Below are 24,929 nucleotides of genomic sequence, written 5' to 3'. Positions count from 1 at the left end.
AAATGGGGGACGGGGCATGGGAGCCAGATTCTACTGTTAATTCCTCTTTATTGGTTGCTTTCAATGGCTAATTGAGGTCAGAATCAGTTTGGTGAGGGAGCAGCAAGGGTCAAACCCCTGCTCTGAAATCCAGGTGAGAGAAACCTCAGGGGAAGCTCATCTCTCCTCCAAGGTCAGCAACAGGGAGTGGAGCCAAGCAGAGGATGGCACGTCTTCCTCACCTCTCAGTCCTGCCATCTTCCTCCCCCTTCAGCTCAGAACCCAACCCGGACTGTACTGCACACTCAGAACATTCTCTCGAAACCATCCCCCTTTTCCACCCGACTTACTTGCAGATTTATACAAATTTTAAAATCAGAACAGCCTGTAGGTCACTTCTTGGCAATTTCCCCTAAACCCATTGCCCAGCTTTTGTTAAATTTTGAACCTGTGGTCTACAATGCTGTCCATGCTCCCTGACCTTCAAAAACACCACCGGAGTACTCCCTTGGCACATAAAACATGCTCCATAAGTCACTGTTGAAAGAATAAATGCGTCAACAGGCATGTATGAATTTGCTTCAAGAAGAGCAGAGGTAAATTGGGCTTGGGCCAGGGCTCCGCCCTCTGCAGTGTTCAGACTGGGTGTCCTGGATCTGTTCCGAATCAGTTCACCAGCAGCAAAGATGCAAAGGTAGGCCAGGTGACCTCTGCAAAACAAAGCCAACCTGTCAAACTGTGCCCATGCTATGGTAAGGTCAAGTTTGGTCTTTAGTCAGTATCAGCATGGTCTGGCTGCAGTCACTTCATGATTTTTGCCTTTGGACTGACAAATTCCTTCCTGTAGCCCTCACTGCACTTTTCATTGCCTTTTTTTAACCTGATAGTTTTTTGTCTTAAATGGCATAAAATGTCATGGCAGTGCTGTGTACTTGATCATGGGTTAATTTTAACATCTGTATTGAGGGCTAGATATTCTTTTAAGTTCTGCCTGCCTTATAGTCCCACCAGCAGCAGTCAGTTTACCCAACATGCAGTTGCTTCCTGTGAATATGGGAAGGCCCATCTCTAGCTTTGGCCAAGCTCCTGTAAGGCAGAAAGTCTGTTCAAGAACCTGGGGGGCAATTCAAGGATGGCAGAAGGCAGTCCCTGAGTTCAGTGTCCAATTAGCTCCTGTTGCCAGGGCAATAATGGCCCAGGGCCAGATCAGAAGAGGCTGGAGCAGAGAAGCCCAAAGGCCCCTAAGCACATTGTTCCCTCTCTCCTTCCATTTACTCAGTTCTACCACAGGCCAAGGCAGGGGCCTTAAAAAACACTTAAACTTCCCAAATAAACTGTACTCTGGGAAGCTGTCTGTGAGGCTTTATCCCTAAACTAAGTTTGGACCCCAGAGGGTCCATGTGAGGCTTCCTGATGGGACTGCTAACAGCAGGGTTCCCAAGAAGGTGTTCATCCCTGAATTCTACACATTTCCTCAGTTTCCTGTCCTCAGCAATGCCACAGCTCGCAAACCAGCCTGGTGACAGCAGCTCTGGCCATTTAGAGGAGCACTGGCCTAGTCCCGGCAAGACTGCTTCTCCTCTGCTCCCTGCCCTACCCCAGCACTGCCTTTGTTGAGCACTGTTCTTTCTTTATCATCCCATCAAGTCAGAGAGTCTGTACCTGCAGCACAGCCCAAATAATCCAGAGTGACTGGTTCTCACCCTGCTTCAGGGACAGGGTGGCTTCAGCGTGTGGCACTCAGGTCCTGCTGAAATGGCTCTATGCCTTGGCTGTGAAGCAATCACAAGATACTAAAAAAATTCTCAAAACAATTCCTTTATATATTTTTCAAAAACAAACATCCCAAAATAATAATAAGAAACAAAACAAAACACTGACTCATCCATGCTAAGCTGCACTTTCCAGAGGAAGCGTGTCAGCAGGCTCAAATGAACAATGATAGAATCCCATGACACCAAAATGACTTAAACCTAATGGTTTGGAGGCTGACATTCTGAGCTAAAATAGCCACAGAACACTATTTGGCCTTATCTGGGGCTCTGCTTTCTCTATTTGTGTCTATTTGTGTGGTGGCAGAGGAGGTAAGAATCTTTCTAGTCTCTCATCAGGCATGCTTCTCCTGTTATAGAAAAATATCAGAGCTTTGGCTCAACTTAGCAGTGGGTGAGCTATATTAAGAAGTATATCCAGCTCTGTCAAAGTCTAGACAATATATTTGTGGCTCTGGTTTATCTCAGGAGTTATGGATCTCAGGAACCAGCGAGCTTTTAGTCCTTACATGGATGGGTTTACTGTGATACTCAAAAAATTTTCTCATTAAAATCAGCAGGCCTAATTCAACAGACACTTGGAAAGGGTTACCCTTCATCAAGCCCAGAAGTTCTTTTAATCTTGGGCTTCAGGAAGTATAGATTGAAATCGAAAGAGGGATATGATGAAATAAGGATAATGAAAACATTATTTAAAATTAGGAGGTTGATCTCTGGCAGAGGACAATTCTTCCTCGACTTGCCAAGCCCTGGCCTTTTCTCACTTATTTGTGTGGGCTCCAGTTTTGATATCACAGCTATCTGCAGTTGCTCTATGTATAGGCAGTGTATATAGATGCATCATGTCCAGTGATTCTGAAGAGGCAGAGGAAGACATTTGCTGGCAATCCTGCCTAGTTCAAGGATAAGTACTTATCCTTAATTCACAGATGAGAAAAAGCATATGGAGGCTGTCTAGAACAATCATTGTCACCTTTCCAACTTCCGTGCTCATGCTGATGACATCAAATAATAGATGCAAAAGAAAGAATTAAAAATAAATGACAAAGTTTTCCATGATTCATTAAAACAATAGGAGTGCTCTGTCTGGAAAGCTTACAACCATTTATCAGCTGCTACCTAAAATTTAGCATTTAACTTTAATTATGTCTAGCTGGGAATTAGACAAAATCAAAGGTATTTTAACATAACCAGTTGCTACAGAATGAAACTGTTTCATGGTTGAAATTTGTATTTAATTTTCTGGTTTCTGACCATGCAATAAAGCCCATTCTTAACAGATTAAATATCATAAAAACTAACATGCTGCATTAGCCAGTTACCCTGTTTACCCCAAACACCCTTTGACACCTAAGAAGAAAGTATGCAAATATGGTCTAAGTCAATGTCTTCTTGGAAAGAAGGTCTTGCCTAGACTCTCCTCTTTCACAGAACCCCTGTGAGACAGAAGCAGAATCCTTCATCACAGGTTATGGCTGCATTTTTCTTTTCATTGTTTCCAAGGTAATTGTGTCTGCTGTTGGACCAGAAGAAAGTGGCCTCATGTAACCCTTAGTTGATAAACTTTCCCCAAAAAGAAAGATATAAAAGATTGTACAGGTCAACTTAAAGAAGACGTGAGCATGCTCCTTGTACATGAAGGAAATGAGCTTTCATGATCTGCACATTATCAACAGGCACCCTTCTGCTGCTTGGTAAGAGCAGCAGAGCGCATCCCTAGCATGTGCCAAGCTGTGGGATCAATCCCCAGTACCACAAAAAAAAAAAAAAAAGGAAAAAATATGTTAATTCAGAATATCATAAGAACATAGGCCTGTCCATTCTGAAAGAAGAGATCATGAAAGCACATGAATGAACAGATGAATCACTGGGGGTAGAAGATGGAATACAGTGTAATAATATGAGCAGGTATTAACTGGATTAGCCAAGTCCCCAGGTTGAAAGAAAAAAAAATTATTTTAAAAATGAAATAAAACATGGGGCTGGGGATGTGGCTCAAGTGGTAGCGTGCTTGCCTAGCATGCATGAGGCACAGGGTTCGATTCTCAGCACCACATAGAAACAAAATAAAGATATTGTGTTCACCTAAAACTAAAAAATAAATATTTAAAAAAAAAAAAAAAAAAAATGAAATAAAACAAAAATTCTGATCTAACTTTTCTACTATGTTAACAACAATTTGTAAATTCAGTTGATTTTGCCATTTTGGAAATCAGTAAGTCAACCCACTTGATCTGTTTAACTGACATGGCTAGAACAATAGCAACTAAAGAACAATCTAGTCACTCACTGTAAGCCACAGCATGAATGTCGGCATGAACTTTGGTCCAATTCAGTCAGTCACTGCTAGGGCTGAGCAGAGATTCAAGTGAACATTTAAAAGAGGGCACAGGGTGACAGCCTCTAAAACCACAACTTGTTCTGAACTTAACACACCCGTAAATCTTCTCAAATCTATCTGCACAGCCAGCACCAAATTTTAAAACAGCCCACTCTCCCCAAACTTGAACCCACCCGCAGAAGGCAGGCATGCCAACTTGAATGACTCTGCTCTGCATCACTCTCCTGGTTGCCAAATTTAAGCCAAAGCACATACATTCACCTTTCCAGATCTTTTAGAATTTCTCTACAGTGTCATAGGCTGTCTGCATCCTTTCACCTCAGCTCAGTCTCAGTGACCTCACAGTCCATTCACTACAGAGAATGGAGCACATGCCAGTCTCAGCTAGAGGCTCCTTTCTCTCCCAAGTTGAGGTGCAGCACTGGCTAACCATGGAGATTGCTCACAGAAACTCCAACACAGAAATCTACTGTGCGTCATTTGGGGCAGCAATCCTTTTAACCATTTTTGAGAGCAGGTCTCCCACTCTGATAACACCGAGCAAAACAACCTCAACATATGCTCTGCCTAGATAATGAGGAAGACTCTCCAACTTCTCCAGCAAGTTAGAGAATTCAGCAGAAGTTAGAAGGCTCTAAAGGAGTTGTCTATTCCTTTGCCTTCTGTAAACCAGGAGTAAATATGATCATTAAGGTTTTTAAATAATCCAGCTCTTCAGTCACCAAAAGTATCAAGACTTCCTCCTTTGGAAGAGGCTGAGGTCTCTGTTCTCACTGTCCACATCTGCATTGAAGCAGCCAGGAATAATGTGGCTAAGGTCAAAGTTCCTTAAATAATATGTCCATAGCTATTTTTCTTCCCCTCTGTGACTGTTTCATCCAATAAAGAAGCCTCCTTCCAATCTTATAGAGTTTGTGGATACTAGATTCTAGAATAAAAACTGAATGAGGTCATTCTGAGAACTGTTATGCTCTAAGAACACACACTGAGGACAGAACTTGGAGATACTTTCATTCTGAGGAGCACAGAAGTAGAGGAATGAATAGAAAAAATAAACAGCAGCACTGAGTGAGTTATTTAGTTCTCCACCTTTCCAGGAAGCCATTCGGGGATTTGAGGGTGATCTGGCTGCAAAATCTGTCACTCCACAGATCGCTGGGGTTGATTCAGCTGATCTGGCTAGCTAGGCAGATGTCCTCTTCCTCCCTCACTGCTCCACGTGCATCCCTCCCAAAGCTGTGTGCTCGGTCAAAGAGGACAAAGTTCCCGATAGAGGAAGACCGTTATTCAGTCAAGGGTATATGAGTAGCTGTGCTCCTCTGCTAGAACCTCCCAACAAGCTCTCCAGGTCCAGTAAGCCATTTGGCCAGCAATTAGTTGTATTACCAGCCTTCACTGTTTAACTTTCAATCTTAGCAGAGAAAAAGAAAGCCTGTTGAATATGCAATTAGGAAAAACAAAGGGGAAACTGCATTATCACAAGTTTCTGGATTTTTTAAACAATTTTCATCATATAACTGAAGTCTGCTCAAAATCTAGGAAGGTGCCTAGCTCAAAATTAAAGTGGAAAAATGTGGCATATTAAGGTGATAAGTAGCTGGAAAGAGAGAAGGAAAACATTTATTAAACTGTAGCGAGTTTACCTAACAGAGGTCTGTTTCACAAGGACAGGAATCCACAAAAATCCAGCAAGCAGCTAGTCCACGGACGACCAAGGAGTTAGGAAACTGCAGTTTTCATGCTGATTCTACCTTTAACATTTGGAGGTAGCTGGGGGCAAATAAGTTGCTTTATCTTCCTTGGAGATGGAGGAGAAATAATGTATATGACTTGGCTTTAAAATGGGCCCCTGTGTGAGTCAGCTTTCTATTACTGTAACAAATACCTGAGATAAATCAATTTTTATAAAGAGAAAAGGTTTATTTTGGCTCACAGTTTGAAGGTTCCACTCCATGACCAATTGGCCTCATTGCTTTGGGTCTGCAGTGGCCATTCTGGTGGGAATAACATTGTGGTGGCAGAGCAAAGCCGTTCATCTAATGCCTGAGAATCAAAGAGGAAGAGAAAGAAACGAGGGTCCCACAGTTCCCTTCAAGGTCAAATGCCCAGTAGACTTGAAAAACTTCCACCAGGACCCACTTCTTATAGGTTCTACTACCTCCCAAGAGAACCGAGGGCCGGGACCAAGCCTTCAATACAATACACAGGCCTTTGGGGAAGACTTATTCAAACCCCAGCAGTAACGTACAAGGTTTTTTGGTAAGGTGGTGAGACGTCTGTAAGATGCTTTCAGTGTTCAGGAACAAAGCTGAGGCAAAATAATAGCAATAATAACATAAATAAAAAATACTGTGCATAATGGGAAGTGAAAAACGACACCAATTGTACAGTTGACCAATAGCTTTGAGGTGCTCCCTCACCTCATATTCTGCTGTGAGCCCCTTCACTTAGAATAAGCCCACAGAATGGCCTGCCGGAGCAAGAGATCTAGCTTTGCATCTCATCTACAACTATCACAACTTCCCAAATTACCCCTCCAAAATGGATACTGAGGGAGATAGGAGAGGAGTAGTGAGCATATATTTTTGGTATCCCATCCATCTTGGAAGAAAGAGATTCAAACCAATAGAATATATACAGGTTGAAGTACATCTGATGATAATAAGAAAGATGCATTGACCTATAAAAAGTCATTTAATGTATATTCCAGATGGCCAATACAAGCTGGTTAGGTAATTAGCCCTTGAAGAGTTCTTTTATAGTCATATAAAAATGTTTTGTCTTGTTAAAAAAAAGAAGTCTAGTCTAACAAAAACATATCCACCAATGGGCTTGCATTGTTTTCCATTTGCAGGTTTGCAAAGTATTAAAATACATACATATGCATCTCTGAACTGTCCGTTAGCTAATCAGTTTTGGCAATACGCTGCACAGAGGTATACCACCACTGGTTTCTGACATTAAGTTAGCTTTAAGCTTACTGGCAATTCCAACAACTGGAGGCAGCTTGGAACCCAGTCCCTGGAAAGCATTCGTAGGATTAACTACTCGTTTCCCTGACACCTTTTCAATGGTGAGAGGTCTGGGCACAGACTTGCTAATCCAAGGGTGTCTTAATGCTTGAGCTGGGGTCAGGCGGGCAGAGGGGTCCCAGTGAAGACATCTTTTCAGGAATTCTATAAACAAGTAGTCATCACACCCTTTCAGTGCTGTCCCCCAGTCTCTGCTGCCTGGGGGACCCCGCTTTTTACCCCTACGTGAGCGACCCCCCACAAGTACAACCCTCCCATCTGCCTGAGTAGTCACTGAGCAGTAGCGAGGTAGGCCCTTAGAGTTAATAAAGTACTTGGCACGTTTGGATTGCTCTAAAAGTTTTGGTGGTGGCATTCCTAGAAGCTCCATCATGCAAGCCAACTGATCTCCTTCATCCTCTCCAGGGAACAGAGGCTGTCCTGTTAAAAGTTCTGCAAGGATGCAGCCAAAACTCCATATGTCAATAGGTGTGCTGTAGCGGCACCCTAAGATGATCTCTGGAGCTCTGTAGAAACGAGACTGGATATATGTATAAAGTTTCTGGTACTCAAAACAACTGGACCCAAAGTCAATGACTTTAGTTGCACTGCGCCCGTGGTGTTTCAGAAGAATGTTTTCTGGTTTCAGGTCGCAGTGAATGATCTTATTTTTGTGAAGAGCATCCAAGGATTGCAAGATAGATTGGGCAAATTTGCGTACCAACTGGACACTAAAGCCTTGAAATTTATTTTTTTTAATTAGCTCATAAAGGTCTATGCTCAGCAATTCAAAGGCCATGCAAACATGGTTCCGGAACGTGAAACTTTCCAACATGTGGATAACATTCATGCTACCAGTTTTATCCTGTTTTTTAAGATGCTCTAAAATCCGGATCTCCTCAGCTGCTTGACGATGAAAGCGCTTTTCATTGCGCACCATTTTCAGGGCCACATACTGTCGAAGTTTGTGATCATAGACCCGAGCTACTTGCCCAAAACTCCCCTTGCCAATAATTTTCAGCACTTCATACCGATAAGCTAGATGGTCTCGAGGGACATGAATATAGGCCCCATCGGCATCATCATATCCCCCATTATTGGGACCACCAACAACTCCATGTCTTTTCTTGGCATTTGGACCAACAAAATAAATTTCTGGGTAATTGATGATTTCCAGCTTCTCATAAGCAGTGAGGTGATGTTTGTACTGCTTCAGCGCTTGCTCAGGGGTCAGAGGTACCACTTTGGGTGCTTTGGATGAACTGTTGGATTTAATTATATTTAAGATATCTGAACTTTTCCCTTGAGAAACAATTGGAGAGCATTTTTCAGAGTTGGTGATGCCATCTGACTGAAGAGTACCAGATTTGCTGCTACCAAATTCTTGAAACAGCTGTTCTACTTTTATCTCACCTCCATTCATAAAGTGCTGAGAATGCTCTCTTGTTAAATGCTCAGTAGTGATCTGTAAATGAGAAAATGAATACAATGTTACAGACACTAGTAAGAGGAAGGGACCTTCCCTCCAACCTAAGAACATCAAAATATGTTCAGTTGTGTTAGTTTTAAGGTTAAAATGACACAAAAAGGATACAATGAGCAAAGCAAGGGTCTCCTAATTAATCCTGACTTCCTGAAGATTAAGTCCACCCTAATCCTGCTCAAGGCAGGATGATTGTCTTCCCATCCCTTGGCATGCTAGGTTCTTTCTCATAGGTCTGTCTTATCCTGAGAATCTTTTCATCCCTCCCCCCATTCACTCTCATCCTCTACTCCTTCAGACCCAATTTAAGTCCACTCTCTTTCACTTAGAACTACTTCAAGCCCATAATAATTAACTTCATGATTTAACTGCAGCCTACACCACATGATTCACCCTTGATTATATATACTGTTTAACATTATGTACTAATTATTTCAAGTATCTTTATGGTTCTGACCTAGCCTCCTCATCAACCCCCAGGTCCTCAAATACATTACTGCAGCCTTCTAACAGCACATGAAGTCATGGAAATTCTAACTCTTGAAACCATCTGGGCCAACTTTCAATGTAGCTGATAAATAACCAAGAATCCGAGGCCCCTGAAGAGCTTTTTCCAAGTGCCTCTGAGATAAAGGAGTGCTACTCTTTTACCTCAATTTGCTTACACTTTTCTTGGAAGGAACAGTATCCCAGAGAAAAAAGTTCTACTTATTTCTCTGAATTAAAATAGGATTCTGTGAATTGAAACAAGATTCTTTGAAATATGACTAAGGAAAACAAAAGCAAAAGCAAAAATAGCCAAACACCTAAAAATAATTAATAGTTAGATAAAAAGGGTAACTGTGAACTGATGAATGTGCTAACTGGCTTGAGAGCATAACCATTTCTTATCCTAGTTGGATGTGGAGGCTCATGCCTGTAATCCCAAAGGCTGAGGCAGGAAAATCTCAAGTTCAAGGTCAGCCTCAGGAACTTAACAAAGCCCAAACAATTTAATAGGACTCTGTCTCAAACTAAAAAATAAAAGAAAAAGGGTTGGGGATATGGCTTAGTGGTTAAGCACCCATGGGTTTAATCCGAAACATCCAATTATCAACAACAACAACAAAAATCATGATGTATACCTTAAATATAAATATTTAAGGGAAAAAACAAAATTGTTCAGATACATTAATGAGCTAAGAATAAAGAAAAAAATCTATTGTTAAAAAAAAAAAAGTGTTCCATACTTAAAAGAACGTCTGTTTTTTTCCAATGGACCCTAATCTGACTATTTCAGGGGACCTCCAGTATCAAAGACAAAAATTCCATAAAAGCTCTAAACTTGTTAAAAATCTCCAAAAATATAAGTTAAAAAGTAATCAAACATTTAAAAAATTTGAATTTTAACTTAACCTAAGTAAACCAAAAGTTATATATTACCAAAACTAAAAAAAGAAATGATACAAAAATGAAAACCCAAATAACAAAAAAGGATAAAAATTTTCAGTGTTGGCATATGTCAAATAGCCCCCGATCTAGTTATAAAAGCAGGACTTAGTCCCTTCCTGGTCCTTTAAAAATAATTTAATCAATTTCAATATTTATAGAGTACTTAAGAGTTACATGAACTATCATAAAATCTTAAAACAAAACTGAAGCAACCAGTTTGATTATGGCCACAATTTGGCATTTAGCTTTAAAGAGGCCAGATATGGGCACGCTGTGGTTTTTCTGATACTAAAATAGAAAAGAAAACAAATAGGCCTGTAGACAGAGTCCCAATAACCTGCTAAGACAAATGCAATGCAACATCCTTTTTATCAATAATTATGTCAAACAACTATTCCTGTTTGTAGGGATGAAAAAACAGAAGTGGTTCACAGTCACCCATCCAGTATTCACTGGAACACTCAGAGTTTACAACTTAGCACCTATGCTAAAAAACAGATTTTTTTTTTCCTTACAGAACTACTATGTATTAGGGAATAAATTTGGCTGAATGAGGAAAGAATTATAATTATTTGGTTCAAGTTAGATTTACATAACAGAAAATGAACATCTGCACACCATCTTTGCCTGTTTTCCTTAAAATTTTTACTACCTAATTTTAATGTACCTAAATATTTACTGCTATAGCTTTTGGAACACATTCTAAAGAATGAAGTTAGAAGACCCAGGTTTGGGTACTGGCTATAGTACTTAAAAGCTGTAGGTCTCTGGACAGGTTATTTGTTCTTCATCTTTTTTTTTTTTTATCTATATAACATGAATAATAATACCTAATTGCAGGATGTTGTGTGGATCAAACTATAATCAATAATACATGTGAAAGACCCTCACAAACTGGAAAGCATGTTCAAAATACTAGTTATGATTAGGCAAAATTCTCAATATAATAAGGTTTAAATTCCTACACTCTCTCCTATTCCCTAATGATTTCTCTGTGGTGGCTTCCTCAATCTCAGTCTCCCTCCACTAAGCATCTAAATACAGCTTCTGCCCAATGTGGGCCCACTCAACAGGCCTCCTCACGAAACATCTCACCCACTTTCTCCCTAGCACAAAGCCTGCTTTCAACTTGCTATACAATTTAATGTGCTACCTCTCCAGTGATATTTGAACTTTAACGGAAAACAATGCCTTAACCCAAAAGAATGCCTCTCTAAGAACTGAAGTCATCAATGACAAGCTGGTAGGAAAGGTATTTGTGGTCCAGGGTCCATCCCTGGAAATTTCACCTACTCTGCCTACATATAAGACTGCCCTTGCCTTGGGCTGGCTCTGGAGGTCTTCATTTGTTTGTGATAAGAGAGGGTCTCAGGCACAGTAAGTTAATAAGAACAGAAATCTAATAGAAGTTTAACTTCCATAGAACTATTACCATAAGATGAAGGATGTCATTGGGATTTCCTGACTCATGGTTTTACCTTAAAGGGAGACTCAATCTCTTTCTGCAAATAAGCCTTACTTTGCCCTCAGGAAGAATACAGAAGTATCCAAATTTCATGTAAGAACCCTTGGAATACCTAAAAATGGCTGTTGTATCCCTGACCCCACCATTCTTCTGCAAGTTCATCATCTCCTTCAACTATTCTCACCTTGCCCGCCATGTGTTGGGTTTCCTTAATACTCTGTTCACATTCTTTTTATGGGCTGTACTTTATGTCTCTCTTAAGGTGTGGCTTCCAGAACAGAACATACTACCCAGGGTGTAGTCCGCTATGGAGTATAGAGGTTTGCATTTCCAGCAAACCTGCAGAATTCCAGGAAGGAATTTTTCCAAACAGAGGAAGTGGTTCTTTCCTTATCTTTCTCTCCTTTCCTGTAAATAATTCAAATACTGGCCTGAATTAATTATATATCAAGTCTTCTGTGCTATAAATAAAACCTTCCTTCCACTGTTCTCAGAGAATCTACAGTGTTCACATGTTAACATGTAATAATTATAAAAAATTACGGTCTAAGGTTATAATCATAATAGAAAATATTTTGATACCATGTAATTATTTCCAGAGATCCAGACTTACCATGTTTTCTTTCTTTCTCTCTCTCTCTCTCTTTTTCTTTCTTCCCTCCCTCCTTTTCTATCCTCCCACATTGGGAATTGAACCCACAGTTACTTTACCACTCACCCACACCTCCAGTCTCTGTTTTATGTTATTTTGAGACAGGGTCTTGCTAAATTACGTGCGCTTGCCTCAAACTTGTGATTTTTCCTGCCTCAGCCTCCTAAATTGTTGGGATTAAAGATGTGTGCCACTAAGCCTGGCCATACTTTATTTCTTAGGAATGCCTCATATACACATATAAAATGTGAATTTGGATGTTTCAAATACAACCTTCTACTGCATTATTTGAGTCCTAAAAATCTTGTTGATAATTCAGAGGAATAGTCTTCTCATCCAGATTTAAAAAACCTACCCTTTACCTACCTCCTGACCCTATCTTTATCCCTGCAACATAGAATTTAACCCAGTAACAACCTTTAGGTCAATGATTTAGTTTATAATGAGTATGTAAGAGCAGCTAGAATAAATGACAAAGCTAAAAGACTTTGTGAAAAGAGCAATAGGACCTCAGGATAAAGTCGTAGAATAATGAACTATAAGTGCCACCAAGAGGTCAAACTTTTTTTTTTTTTAGTAAAATTTGTAAAGATACCATTGCATTAGAATCTAAAAATCTATGCTTCCCAAAATTGTTACTCTGAACACTAGGCAATAAAAAATTCATTTTGATTTTGAAACATATAATTTAAGTGACCTACTGGAAGGTTATCAGCATGGATCAACCCTGAATTGATGTTAAACTGAAATCAGATGTTAACACACCAGCTCAACTGTAATCAGCATCCTACAATGATCTAGTACTGGCATCATGAAATCTAATGGTCAACACAAGTAGACATAGTTCTTCTGGTTCTTGGAAGTTTTTAAAAAGAAAGAAAATGCAGAGAATGGAAATGAATCCTGCAGAGAACGAAAAGAAACCCTACTGTACTCCAGAAATGGGATGACCACCCTTCCAAATAATTTTAGCCCATGATTTGTAATATTATTAGCCTTGAAAGGGGTAGAAAGTGTTAATTTTAATAGCAAAAACCTGGAATGGAATAGGAATAATGCAAGTAATTTTTGCCACATAGTAACAATTTCAGATTAGGTATAGTGAGGCACGCCTGTAATCCCAGCAACTCAGGAAGCTGAGACAGGAGGATCAAAGGCTCAAGGCTACCCAGTGCAACTTCGTGAGACCTTGTCTCAAAACAAAAATTGCTCTGGATATAGCTCAGTGGTACAATGCCTGCTTACCATGTATGAAGCCCTTGGTTCAATCTCTGATGGGGGCGGGGGACATAACACAACATTTTTTTTCAGGTCTTAAACACAGAAACATGAAGGAGAAATGTTACAAATTAAATTCAAGTATTCAATATGTTCATTAGGTGGTATGTGCAATTTAAGTCAAAGGATAGTTTCTTCTTGTCTTGAAACTTGTTCAAACCTTGCTCTGCCTACTGGTCTGTGTATGCTGAGGAAATGTGAATAAATTTTATCATTATCTTCTGTAAAACAGCATCAAAAGCTAATGTCTACAGTTCCTAAAATGATTAAATGCATCAAAAAACAAGCTGTATTGTTCAAGTTTAATTTATGAGTTATAAAATGGTTCTTTTTAGCATACTAATAAGCTAGGACTGCATTTTTATCTTGCAGGGAGAATTCTGCAGATCCACAAATTCTGAGATAATTTCTTTTGCTTGTTTTTGTTAAAAGGAGCCTTTGTGATACTCTGTATTATCCTCTACTAAAATAAATGTCACCTAAATAAAATCTTTTTCCCAGTGTCATATATTTATCTGAGTAGGAACTCAAAGAGGTGGGCTCCAAATCAAAATGATTTTGAAAAGCTAAACCTGGACAGCAGAAACTGTTTTTCCAAAGCCAGAAGAAATCAAAAGAAACAACAACAAAAGAGTCTGTGTTGCCAGTGATACATAACCACACCTTGAGTATTATTTAGTACTTTATCTTTTCCAAGACAATTAGAACACAAAGAATTACGTCCTTTACTTACATGCAGTCTTCTGGGTGGAGGCGGCTCAGAAGGATTGCAGAGTACATTAGAACAGGGTGGGCACTTGGTTTCATCTATCATCATGAAGGTATCATAGACACCATCCCCCAATCTAGTTGAAAGGATTATAGATAAGATCTGTTAGTAAGGAAGATATAAATCACCTTTCTAAAACCTACTGTGTCGTAATTGCTTCATACCTGCTACAAAAAACAGTTAATAGAAATAAGTGTCCACACTGCATTTTGGCATTGAATATAAAAAACTGGGGCATTTGACAAATGATCCAAATTGTCTTTTCCTTTTTTTTTTTTTTTAAATAAAAAATAGCATTTCTAGATTTACATTTTAAAATGGTCAAAACTCAGATTACCTGTTGTATTGCTAAAAAAAAAAAAAAAAACAAAATAGGAACTATAAATTAACTTACTACTTGAAAATGAAGGCTAGTTTGTGTAGGAATCCTAAAAACCAGAAAGAAAGTGTGACAGAGGTGATCGTTTTTTCAGCCTGAGACATGGATTCTAATCTCTATCTCTGGCTGGGCTGTCTTCTCCTCTGAGCATGTTTACCACATGTTGATGGAAAGAACAGTTCATTTACACACTTTTGGGTCTAATTGCAAGAAATAAAAGGCCTTTTAGAGCCGTCTTCTCTTTATTTGTTTACTTACATGCTTACAGCTACCCAACTAGTAGAAAAATACAGTGAATACTATAGCAGACAGTTAAAGGAGTGCTTCAAATTACAAGATGTACTGAATTTTGTCTCTATTCCCACTTCATTTCCTGGTAGATGGGGGAGGCAAAATGCTCAATGATTTAGGATCATTTCTCTGTTCTTTAGCACTGTGGCTTCCCGACTGCAAGGGAACACAAAAGACAGAGAGGATCTATTTAATCCACAAGATGGCCCTGGAATAATGTATTTCATCTGCCACCAAGAACATGGATTTTCCAATTAAATACATCAGCATTTCACTGTATCATTTTATGTGATATAACCATGAATTATACAACAATGACCCTGTTGCAGGGGGAAATTTTTTTTTAATGCCTTTAAAAATCCTGGAATATTTTAGTCACCCTTAAAAACTGTTTTATAAAATTAGTTCTAGATGTGATTACTGTACTAAAGAAATACAAAGGATAAAAAAAAGTACAAATGTTTTTGAAATGTTCTTTTAAAAAATGCTCATTCTTAATAGAATTATTTCTAATTTTTAACAGAGAAATGCTTCACGGACAGAAACCAAATAGTCTGAATGGGACCGACCTTTTGCCTTAGCATGATAAGACAAACAGGGAAAAGCATCCACATTCACTGAGAAAAAGACGCTAAACACTTGGAAGATTTCCTACTAATAGCAAATTAACCACAAGAAGGCTCCATGCAAATGCGGCGGAGGGCGTGTGGGTGTGGGGGTGGGTGTGGGGGTGGGGTGGGTGGCTTCTCTCCACTTAGGCGTAAAATACAATGCAAGGTGGAGAATCTTAAAATAGGGTCCGGCGAGAGCCTTACGCTGCACAGTCCGTTACCTTCAAATACCAAGCTAGACCGCACCCCTCATAGCAAAACCCCAAGAGTTCAGCCCTGGGTTATCTGCTCTGAGCAACAGGGCTCCTTTCAAAGGTATAGCTCCCAGACTACCCAGGTTTGCTTAAAAAAAAAAAAGAAAGAAAGAAAAGAAAAGAAAAGCCACGAAAAGTCCCAGGTTTCTGGAGTCCCTTGCCATATCACCGATCTAGGGTTTCAGAGACAGCCCAGGGGTTGTAATTCTTCCTCTAGCTCCGCTCCAGCCCCCTCCCCCACTCACGGTGGGCTGGGGACGGGAGGGGGGACGCTGATGGAAAAGAAGGGAGGGGGCCTGTCCAGGGAGGGAATCAGACCCCTTCCCTCGTCCCTCCTGCTGGGGGCTTGCTAGATCACCAGTCCAGACCCTCCCCGACCCCCGGCCTCGCCTACCAGCGCCAAGCGCTCACTCTGGCACCCCTAGCCCGTTACCCCGCGGCGCCGTTACCTTCGCTGCTGGGGAGGGAGCCCGGCCCCGGGCGGACCCGCATCCTTCCGGCCCGGCCCGCGAGCAGTGCCTCCCATCTTGAGCTCGGGAGGGGCGGCGGTTGGCGGACTCGGCGGGCCGCGTCCACCTGCGCTGTGAAGGCTGCCTCCCGGGCGCGACGCTTCCCCGGGGATTCTCTGCCAGACACTGCAGCTCCGCGCGCCTTCGCTCGCTACTAGCCAGGACTGGGAGGAGGGAGACGGAGCGCAAGGGCGGGAGGGGGAGCGGCATGGTCGCCTAGCAACCGAGGCACGCCCCGGGAAACGCCTCTGCGCAACTACGCTCTGACGCACGGGGGCGGGGCGCTTCTCCGTGTCTTTAGCGCTGTCGCTGGTGATTAAAGGCGAGAAGCACGCGTCCTGAGCTGCCTACTTGGGCTGCTGCGCGCATGGTTAGGGCACGCGGCTAGGGGTGGAAGAAAGGCCCGGGGAGAAGATTTGTGAAACCCTGGATATCTGTCCCAAAGTGCAGCCAGCCTTCACAGTCTACAATTAAGTAGCACTTTGCAATCTGGAGTGCTAAAACCTCCTGCATGAATGTATATGAATTCTAAATGTATATGTGTATTGTTTTAGACTTCCCAACTGCTGGAGTGGCCGTCCGGAGGGAGATGGTGACATAAAAAGGCAATAATAAAGCCGGGCATCGTGGCGCACGCCTGTAATCCCAGCGGCTTGGGAAGCTGAGGCTGTAGGATCTAAATTCAAAGCCAGCTTCAGCAATTTAGCGAGGCCTTAAGCCACTCAGGGAGACCCTGTCTCTAAATAAAAATACAAAATAGGGCTGGGGATGTGACTTAGTGGTCGAGTGCTCCTCAATCCCTCGTTCTCCCCCCCCCCCCAAAAAAAAAGGCAATAATAATGAAGACCATTTACGTACAGTACTAGCATTTATGAAAATTATTTAATCTCAGTAACCATGCCAAATGTTATCGCTGTTTTAAAGTTATAACTGGGATCCAGAATTGAAGCTGGGGTTTGTCTAACTTCCCTGCATCAGCATGCCACAGATAATAGAGCTCAAAGAGCCATTTTTACCAATGAGGAAACTTGAGACCAGAGACTCCGTGCTTCCTCATCCAGTGGTGAACCCTGAATTAAAGTTTCAAAAGCCCAGCCTTCCTCCTCCTGCACCAGACTTCTTGAAAGACTCTTCCTTTTCTTTAGTATGTTTGGAGAAGTTTTTTTTTTCCCTCGCCCCTTTCTGAAAACTTCACACTCCTTAATAACGCTGATGTTAAGCGCACTTCGACAGTTGGAATGAAAGTGAGAGCGAAGGAGGTTAAACCACAGAACTGTGTTTTCTTGAGCGTGAAGCCCAATCAGATTTTCTAAACCTGAAAAGGCACAAGGCCCTGTGACTCGCCAGAAGAAATCCAGACGTTCTCAAAATGCCGAACGCGGGCGCCACCTGGTGGTACTGTAAGACACATTGTTTTAAGTTAGCCCAGCACAGTCTTGTAACCCTTAAAGTTTTCATCCAAGACTCCTTTTCATGTCACTAAAAGACATCCCTGTTCTCATGTCTCCCAATGAAAATGCCCCTACAGATCCAAAGTCTCTTCTAAGTTAAATGTATTTGGGGCATTGTATTTTTTTCTAATCAATGTTTCTTTAGCCTATGATATGAACATAAATGAAAATGTTTTCTTCCATGATACTCTTTTGAAATTTTCTAATTTTATAAATTAGATTTCTTTTCCCCTCCTCCCCCCTACTTTTGCAACAAGAGCCATCTTGCTTTCATAAGGGTTTGACTTTGGGCTCTCTGAAGCTTTTGTTTAAAGAAGAGATCCATGGCAACAAAAAGTTTGGACTAGATTGTTCTGGAAGTCCCCTCCATCTCCAAGACTGAAAATTTCTATTAAATAATTCCTGCTATGCATACCTCAGACCACTTTCCTACCCTAAAGAGTTGAAAAGGACTTGCCTCCACAAGTTTTCTTACCTCATTCTGAATCACTGCTCTTGAGAGGGTTGCAGCTCCACACTGTGTTTAACATGAATCTTCAGTGTTCCTGCTTCCCTCAGGCTCCTAAGGTGGGAAAGACAGAGGTCTCCTTTGTCTTTAGCCTATGGTTCCCATGGTCAAGGGAGGGAGGGCTCCTTGAGGGTACGGGAACTTCATGAATTTCTGCCCTTAGTGACCCAAGTACTTTCCAATGTTTCTTCAAAGGGCCCCTGTTTCATAACAGCATGGCTGAGTTCAAATCTAATAAGAAACTAGCAGGAGCCTCCACACCCCTGCTGAGTTGCTATCCTGTGTACTCCAACCCTTGAGCAGCTTCTGCATAATGCATGTCCTTTCTTTCCCCCCAAAGCTCCTTTCCAGTGCCATTCAAAATCACCATTATCTTTCATGCAGCTAAAGCCAGACTTCACCTACCTTGGATTAGCCAAAAGTTATATAAGATGCCTGTCCATCTTCAAAGCCAATTCTAATACATCTAAAAAATGAAGAACCTATAACAAACCAGGAAAAAAAAAAGAAAGAAACTCTCCCAGGATTTTCAAAAACCAATGGAAGGGGCTCAGAGTGTAGTTCAGTGGTAGAGCGCCTGCCTGGCGCTCAAGGCCCTGGGTTAGATTCCAAGCACCACCAAAACAACCAAATATGAAAACCACAAAAAATAGAACATTCAGAATGTGGTCACAGCAGTTACAAATGAACAGATTAAGAAAATATCCTTGGGGTCACATTCCCCTGGAATTTTATGATGAAATAGCTGTTGGTATAAACTAGTTAAGTTTGAAATCTTTTCACTGCTATGAATTTCTTTATAGCAAAATATGCCATAATGCATACTATGATATATGCATCACAAAATTGGAATGCATGTTTTTTAAAAAAAAACATTCAATGTGAACCTATGAAACTCACTCTTCTGGTACTCCTGCTTCTATATACCAAGTTCTGTGTCTCCTAAGCCCTGATGGCTGTCCCAATTAACCCCAAATCCCAGAAACATTTTTCTTTCCCCCAAATTTCTGCCACCTCTTTTCACTTACTTCCTTTGAGTCAGCATAACCAGGCCATCTTCAGCCTCTGAGGTGTCATTTCCGAAATCATACAGCCTAACCAGGACTCTTTCCAATCATCATTACCCTTTGCTGAATATTTATTATGTTCCCAACACCCTCTGAAATGCTTTAATATATTTGCTCACCTAAAACTTGCAGTAGTTCTGTGAGACAGGGCTTCTTACCTTGAGGAAAGAGTGTCAGAGATTAATAACTTGCCAAGTCACCCAGCTAGTAAATGGTGAACCGGAACTCAAACTCTGGTCTATTTGATTTCAATACCCACACCCTTGACTGCCTGTGTATTTCCTGAGCCTGGCAGGACACTCCAGACTAGACCCTAGACACTTTGAATTCTGTGACATACAGCAGTTAAAAATGTTTCTCTTAGGGTCAGGTAGCATGTGAAATCTTGACTTTGAAGTCTTTTTGTAATCTTGACTCAGTCCCGGGGCTGAGTCTAGCTGCTGCCAGTTGTCCCTCTCTAGAACTTTCATAGGAGGCCCAGGTGTAACCACACAGCTTCCATCCCACTCACTCACCTCCTGTACTTTTCCACTGCAGACATCCAGCTCCTGGGTTATGAGTCATCCATTGAGGCAGGTTTCTTATGGAATCTTCCCAGAGACCAGCAGGATCTGGAAGTCTCCACCAACAGGTTTCTGCCACAGGTGGTAAGGTATGTCTTTACATCAGAAAGATCTTCCAGACCTATCCCAGGTAAGGAAATAGCTGTAACTTTCTGAGATGTGGAAGGTTTACTTCTGAGAGCTCTGGAAAACCTCCCAACCATCAGTATCTGAGGGCCCCACAGGCCTTATCTGGGATCATCCAGATCCAAACTTTTAGAGGTGTGAGTTGAAGTGGGAGAGATTAATGAAGAAAGAGGACTTTTCAAAAAGTCCTTTAAAGAGAGTTTAAAAATGTCTAGTCCTGGCAGCCCCAAGAAGGGACAAAGGACAGAAAGGCATCATAAAAAAAAAAAAAAAAAAAAAAAGTCGCCACACCGATGGAGATAGCTCAGAGCTCTGGAGCATGTGTGGCAGTCATCTGGGAAGTGGGCACAGCTGTCTTCAGACTGGGTCCCCTGGTCCCAACTGGCTGCAATTCCAGCCTAGAAGAACAGGCAACATAGCCGGGCTGGCCTGGGCTTAGAAGAACTCTGCCTTCTTCAAACCTTTCCCATGTCTTTTCTTTTTGCAAGAACAAGCACTTCCTCTGCTCCCCTCTGTTTTTGGTACTGGGGATTGCACCCAGGGATTCTACCAGCAAGTTACAGCTCTAGTTCTTTTTACTTTATTTTGAGACAGGATCCTGATAAGTTGCCCAGGCTGGCCTTGAACTCTCAATTCTCCAGCCTCAGGAGTAGCTGGGCTTAAAGGCATGCACCATCACGTCCAGATCACTGTTCCTCTTTTATATTGTGGGTTCATTGAGGCTTTCCATCCATAAAAACCCACAGAATCACAGAATTCCTAGCAGGGGTTTTATGATTGGAGCCCCTTCCTTTCCCATCTCCATCCATCTTTGCATAGGTCAAACATCTCTTTTAAGTTTTAAATGTTCACAGTGTAAACAAAGCAGCCAGTGCAGGATGAGTCCTCAAATAAGCAACAGGACTGCAGATGGCTATGGGGTCCATCACAAAGACATGGACAAATTGGCCATTTCCAGATACAGAAATACTTGAGTATTCATAGTCCACTGTTGCAACACCTAAACTTAGTAGCTTAAAAACAAAAATTATAATTTCTGTGATGGTTAATTGTGGTTGTCTATGTGATTAGGTTGACAGATGCCTAGAAAACTTGTTGAGCACCCTCTGGGTGTGTGAAGGTGTTTACAGAGACAACCAGCATGTGGATTGGTGAACTGAGGGGGCATGACCTGCCCTGACTGTGGGTGGCTCTGTCCAATAAGCTAAGGGCCTCCAAGGGAAAAAAGAAGGGGGGAAGGAAACTCAGTCACACACAGTCTCAACTCTTGTGAGCAGGTGCATTTTTTGCTGTTGCCATTGCCAAAGGACATCAGACCGTAGATTCTTTAGCCTTTGAATATGGACTCACACCAAGGCTCCAGAGGCCTTTCAGAGACTCAGAATGGGACTGAGGATGCATCATGGGTCCGTTTTGTTCTAAGGTACCCAGCTTTTTGGACTGAGCAGTTGCCGGTTTCCCCAGCTCTCCAGCCTGTAGACAGCCATTGGTGGGACTATCCAGACTCTGATGGTGTAACTCAGTCAATAAATTCCCTCATGTAATTATATCTACATTCTTCAGTTCTGTTTCACTAGAGAACACTGGCTCATACAACTTATTACCTCATGGTTTCTGTGAGTTAGGAATTCAACAGGACATAGGGGAAACTGCTTCCTGCTGGTGAGGGCCTCAGTTGGAAGACCTGAAGACCTGTGGCATGGGGTGACTTGGTGAGGGCTGGAGGCAGTGCTTCCAAGGTGGTTCAGTAGCGTGGCTGCCACAGGACCTCCAAAATGAGTGACTTTAAGTCAGGTGAGAGCAAGTGCTGCTACTAGAGGGTTTATTTAGGTTTTTCCTTCGTAACAATAAATGCATGCTGGCTTTATGACAAACTGCTATCCTATTTTCCAAAGTGTATATAGTATCTTGCATCCCCACCAGCAAGGAATAAGAATTCCGGTTGCCTCATCTTTGTCAGAACTTAGTATTATGGGTTTTTGTTTTGGCCATTATAATAAATGTGTAGTGGTATCTCATGGTGTTTTTAATTTGCATTTCCCTAATGACTAAGGATGTTGAGAATCTTTTCATGTGCCTATTGTCCATTCATATAGTTTGCTTGGTGATGGGCCTATTCAAATATTTTGTTCAATTTATATTGGGTTATTAATTTCCTTAATATTTAGTTTTGATAGGCCCAAATCTTTATCATGTCGGATTAGATCCTGACTTCCTTAACAAGACTCCTAAACTGCAAGAAATAAAATAAAGAATTAATAAATGGGATGGATTCAAACTAAAAAGCTTCTTTTCAGCAAAAGAAACAATCAATGAGGTGAAGAGAGAGCCTACATTTTGGGATCAAATTTTTGCCACACACGTCAGATAGAGCACTAATCTCCAGGATATATAAAGTACTCAAACTTAACCTAAAAAACAAACAACCCAATCAATAAATGGGCTAAGGAGCTGAACAGACACTTGTCAGAAGAAGATATACATTTGAACAACAAATATATGAAAAAAATGTTTAATGTCTTTAGTAATTAGAGAAATGCAAATCAAAACTACTCTAAGATTTCATCTCACGCCAGTGAGAATGGCAGTTATAAAGAATACAGACAACAAAAAATGTTGGTGAGGATGTGGGGGAAAGGGCACACTCATACATTGCTGGTGGAACTGCAAATTGGTACTACCAATCTGGAAAGCTGTATGGAACTATCCCACTCCTTGGTATTTACCCAAAGGACTTAAAATCACCATACTTTAATAATGCAGCCACATCAATGTTTACAGCAGTTCAATTCACAATAGCTGAATTGTGGAAGCAAACTAGATGCCCTTCAATAGATGAATGGATGAAGAACTGTGGTGTATACACACAATGGAATTTTACTCAGCATTAAAAGACAATAAAATTGTGGCATTTTCAGGTAAATGGATGGAGTTGGAGAATATCATGCTAAGCAAAGTAAGCCAATCCTCAAAAACCAAAGTCTGAATGTTCTCTCTGATAAGTGGATGCTGATTCATAGTGGGGGTGGGGGGCATAGGAAAAATGGAGAAACTTTGATGGGGCAAAGGGGAGGGAGGAGTGAGAAGGGGGAATGGCGGTAGGAAAGATGGTGGAATGAGATGGACATCATTACCCTAGGTACTTGTATGACTGCACATATGGTACGATGATACATTGTGTACACCCAGAGAAATGAAAAGTTGTGCTGCAGCTGTGTACAATGAATCAAAATGGGTTCTGCTGTCATACAGACCTAATTAAAATAAATTAATTAATTAATAAAAAATTAGTTTTGAGAGTTCTTTATATATTATAAACACAAATCCCTTTTCCTAATCTTTAGCTTATCTTTTCATTTTCTTCATTTTTCCCCCAAAGATTTCTTTCTTTTTAATTGAAAAATCAAATGGTATATATTTATTGTATATAACTGGCTTTTTTAAAAAAAATATTTACCCATTGTAGGATGGCTAAATTGAGCTAATTAGCACATGTATTTCTTCACATACTTATCTCTTTTTTGGTGAGAACACTTAGTAACTACTCTCAGCAATTTTCAAGATCTTAACATGTTTTTGAAGAGCAGAATTTATTAATTTTGATGAAATTAAAATTACCATGTCAAGATCATTGTATTGTCTTGAGCAACTAATAAAATAATAAAATTACCAGTATTTATTTTTATGGATCATGATTATTGTGTCCTTTCTAAAAAGTCTTTGCTTAATACTGGGTCACAAGATGTCTCATTATTCTTAGAAGTTTTCTGAATCATATTTTTCATTTAGATCTATAATCTGTCTTAAGTTCATATTTGAATAGCATATAAGGTAGGGATCAAAATTTAGTTCTTGCCCAGCACAGTGGCACCTGCCTGTAATTCTAGCAGCTTGGGAGGCTGAGGCAGGAGTCTTTTCATGACTTTGTAGCTTTATAGTACTGAATGGTATTCCACTGTTGGATGGATCACAGTTTACTTATTCATCTACATACCGAAGGATATCTTGGTTGCTTTCGGGTTTGTCAATTCTGTATCATACACCCCAAAGGTGACCAAGTGGGTTTTCAAGGAGGAGGAGACTTGGCATTGTTCTCTCCTGGGATCCTCTGACTTTGGTCTTGTGACTGAGGTATTTCAGAATAAAGGCCTGATGTGTCAAAGGTTTAGTAGGTGGAGGGCAGTCTCTTCAGGAGGCCTATCTTTGGACAGTTCATGTGAAATTCTCCTTTATGCAACTGTCAATGAATTAAGCAAATAGGATTTTTTTTATTGGTGAAAGGACACACAACTCTAAAGTTTTAATATGCAAATTTATAACGAGGTAGAGGCAGGGACCCCAGGTGTTTAAATCCTTGCCTCCAGGGTACATGGTTGTTACTCTAGGGAAACCTAATCTTTCTGCCCAGGCTGCTTGACTACCTGGGGCAAACCTAAACCAAGAGTGGATTCTGTGTTACTATCATTATCACCTATGTAAATTAAAAATTATGGAGGAAGGTTAGAAGTTTAGCTCATTGGTAGAGTGCTTGCCTAACATGCAAAAATCTTCCTGCCCAGGCTGCTTGACTACCTGGGGCAAACCTAAACCAAGAGTGGATTCTGTGTTACTATCATTATCACCTATGTAAATTAAAAATTATGGAGGAAGGTTAGAAGTTTAGCTCATTGGTAGAGTGCTTGCCTAACATGCAAAAGCTTAGCTCATTGGTAGAGTGCTTGCCTAGTATGCAAAAGCTTAGCTCAATGGTAGAGTGCTTGCCTAACATGCAAAAGACCCTAACATGCAAAAGACCTTGCCTAACATGCAAAAGGTACTCCAGAGGTTGAGGCAGGAGAAGCACAAGTTCAAGGCCTTTCTCAGCAAATTAGGGAGGCCCTGTCTCAAAATAAAAAATAAAAAGGACTGGAGTTGTAGTTCAGAGGTAAAGAGAAAGCCATCCTAGGGTTAATCTCTAGTACAAAAAAATAAAAAATAAAAAATAAAAAA

The 24,929-nt window shown here is 40.9% G+C and overlaps 1 protein-coding gene across 1 annotated transcript; it reads right to left on the bottom strand.

Annotated features, from left to right (window-relative positions):
- Positions 1-1,781: 1,781 nt before the first annotated feature.
- Positions 1,782-16,403, bottom strand: Dyrk3 (dual specificity tyrosine phosphorylation regulated kinase 3). Its single transcript, XM_046452222.2, has 3 exons — positions 16,166-16,403; positions 14,146-14,257; positions 1,782-8,568 (listed from the first exon to the last, which is right to left on the bottom strand). Exons 1-3 carry the CDS (start codon positions 16,240-16,242, stop codon positions 6,994-6,996), a joined length of 1,764 nt encoding a protein of 587 aa, XP_046308178.1. The 5' UTR covers positions 16,243-16,403; the 3' UTR covers positions 1,782-6,993.
- Positions 16,404-24,929: the final 8,526 nt, after the last annotated feature.

This window comes from Marmota monax, unplaced genomic scaffold (assembly GCF_021218885.2).
Source record: "Marmota monax isolate L192 unplaced genomic scaffold, Marmota_monax_Labrador192_F-V1.1 WCK01_AAM20220418_F8-fsc00105, whole genome shotgun sequence".
Taxonomy (NCBI): domain Eukaryota; kingdom Metazoa; phylum Chordata; class Mammalia; order Rodentia; family Sciuridae; genus Marmota; species Marmota monax.
Note: the sequence above shows the minus strand (reverse complement) of the source record. Positions and strands in the feature narration are given on the sequence as shown.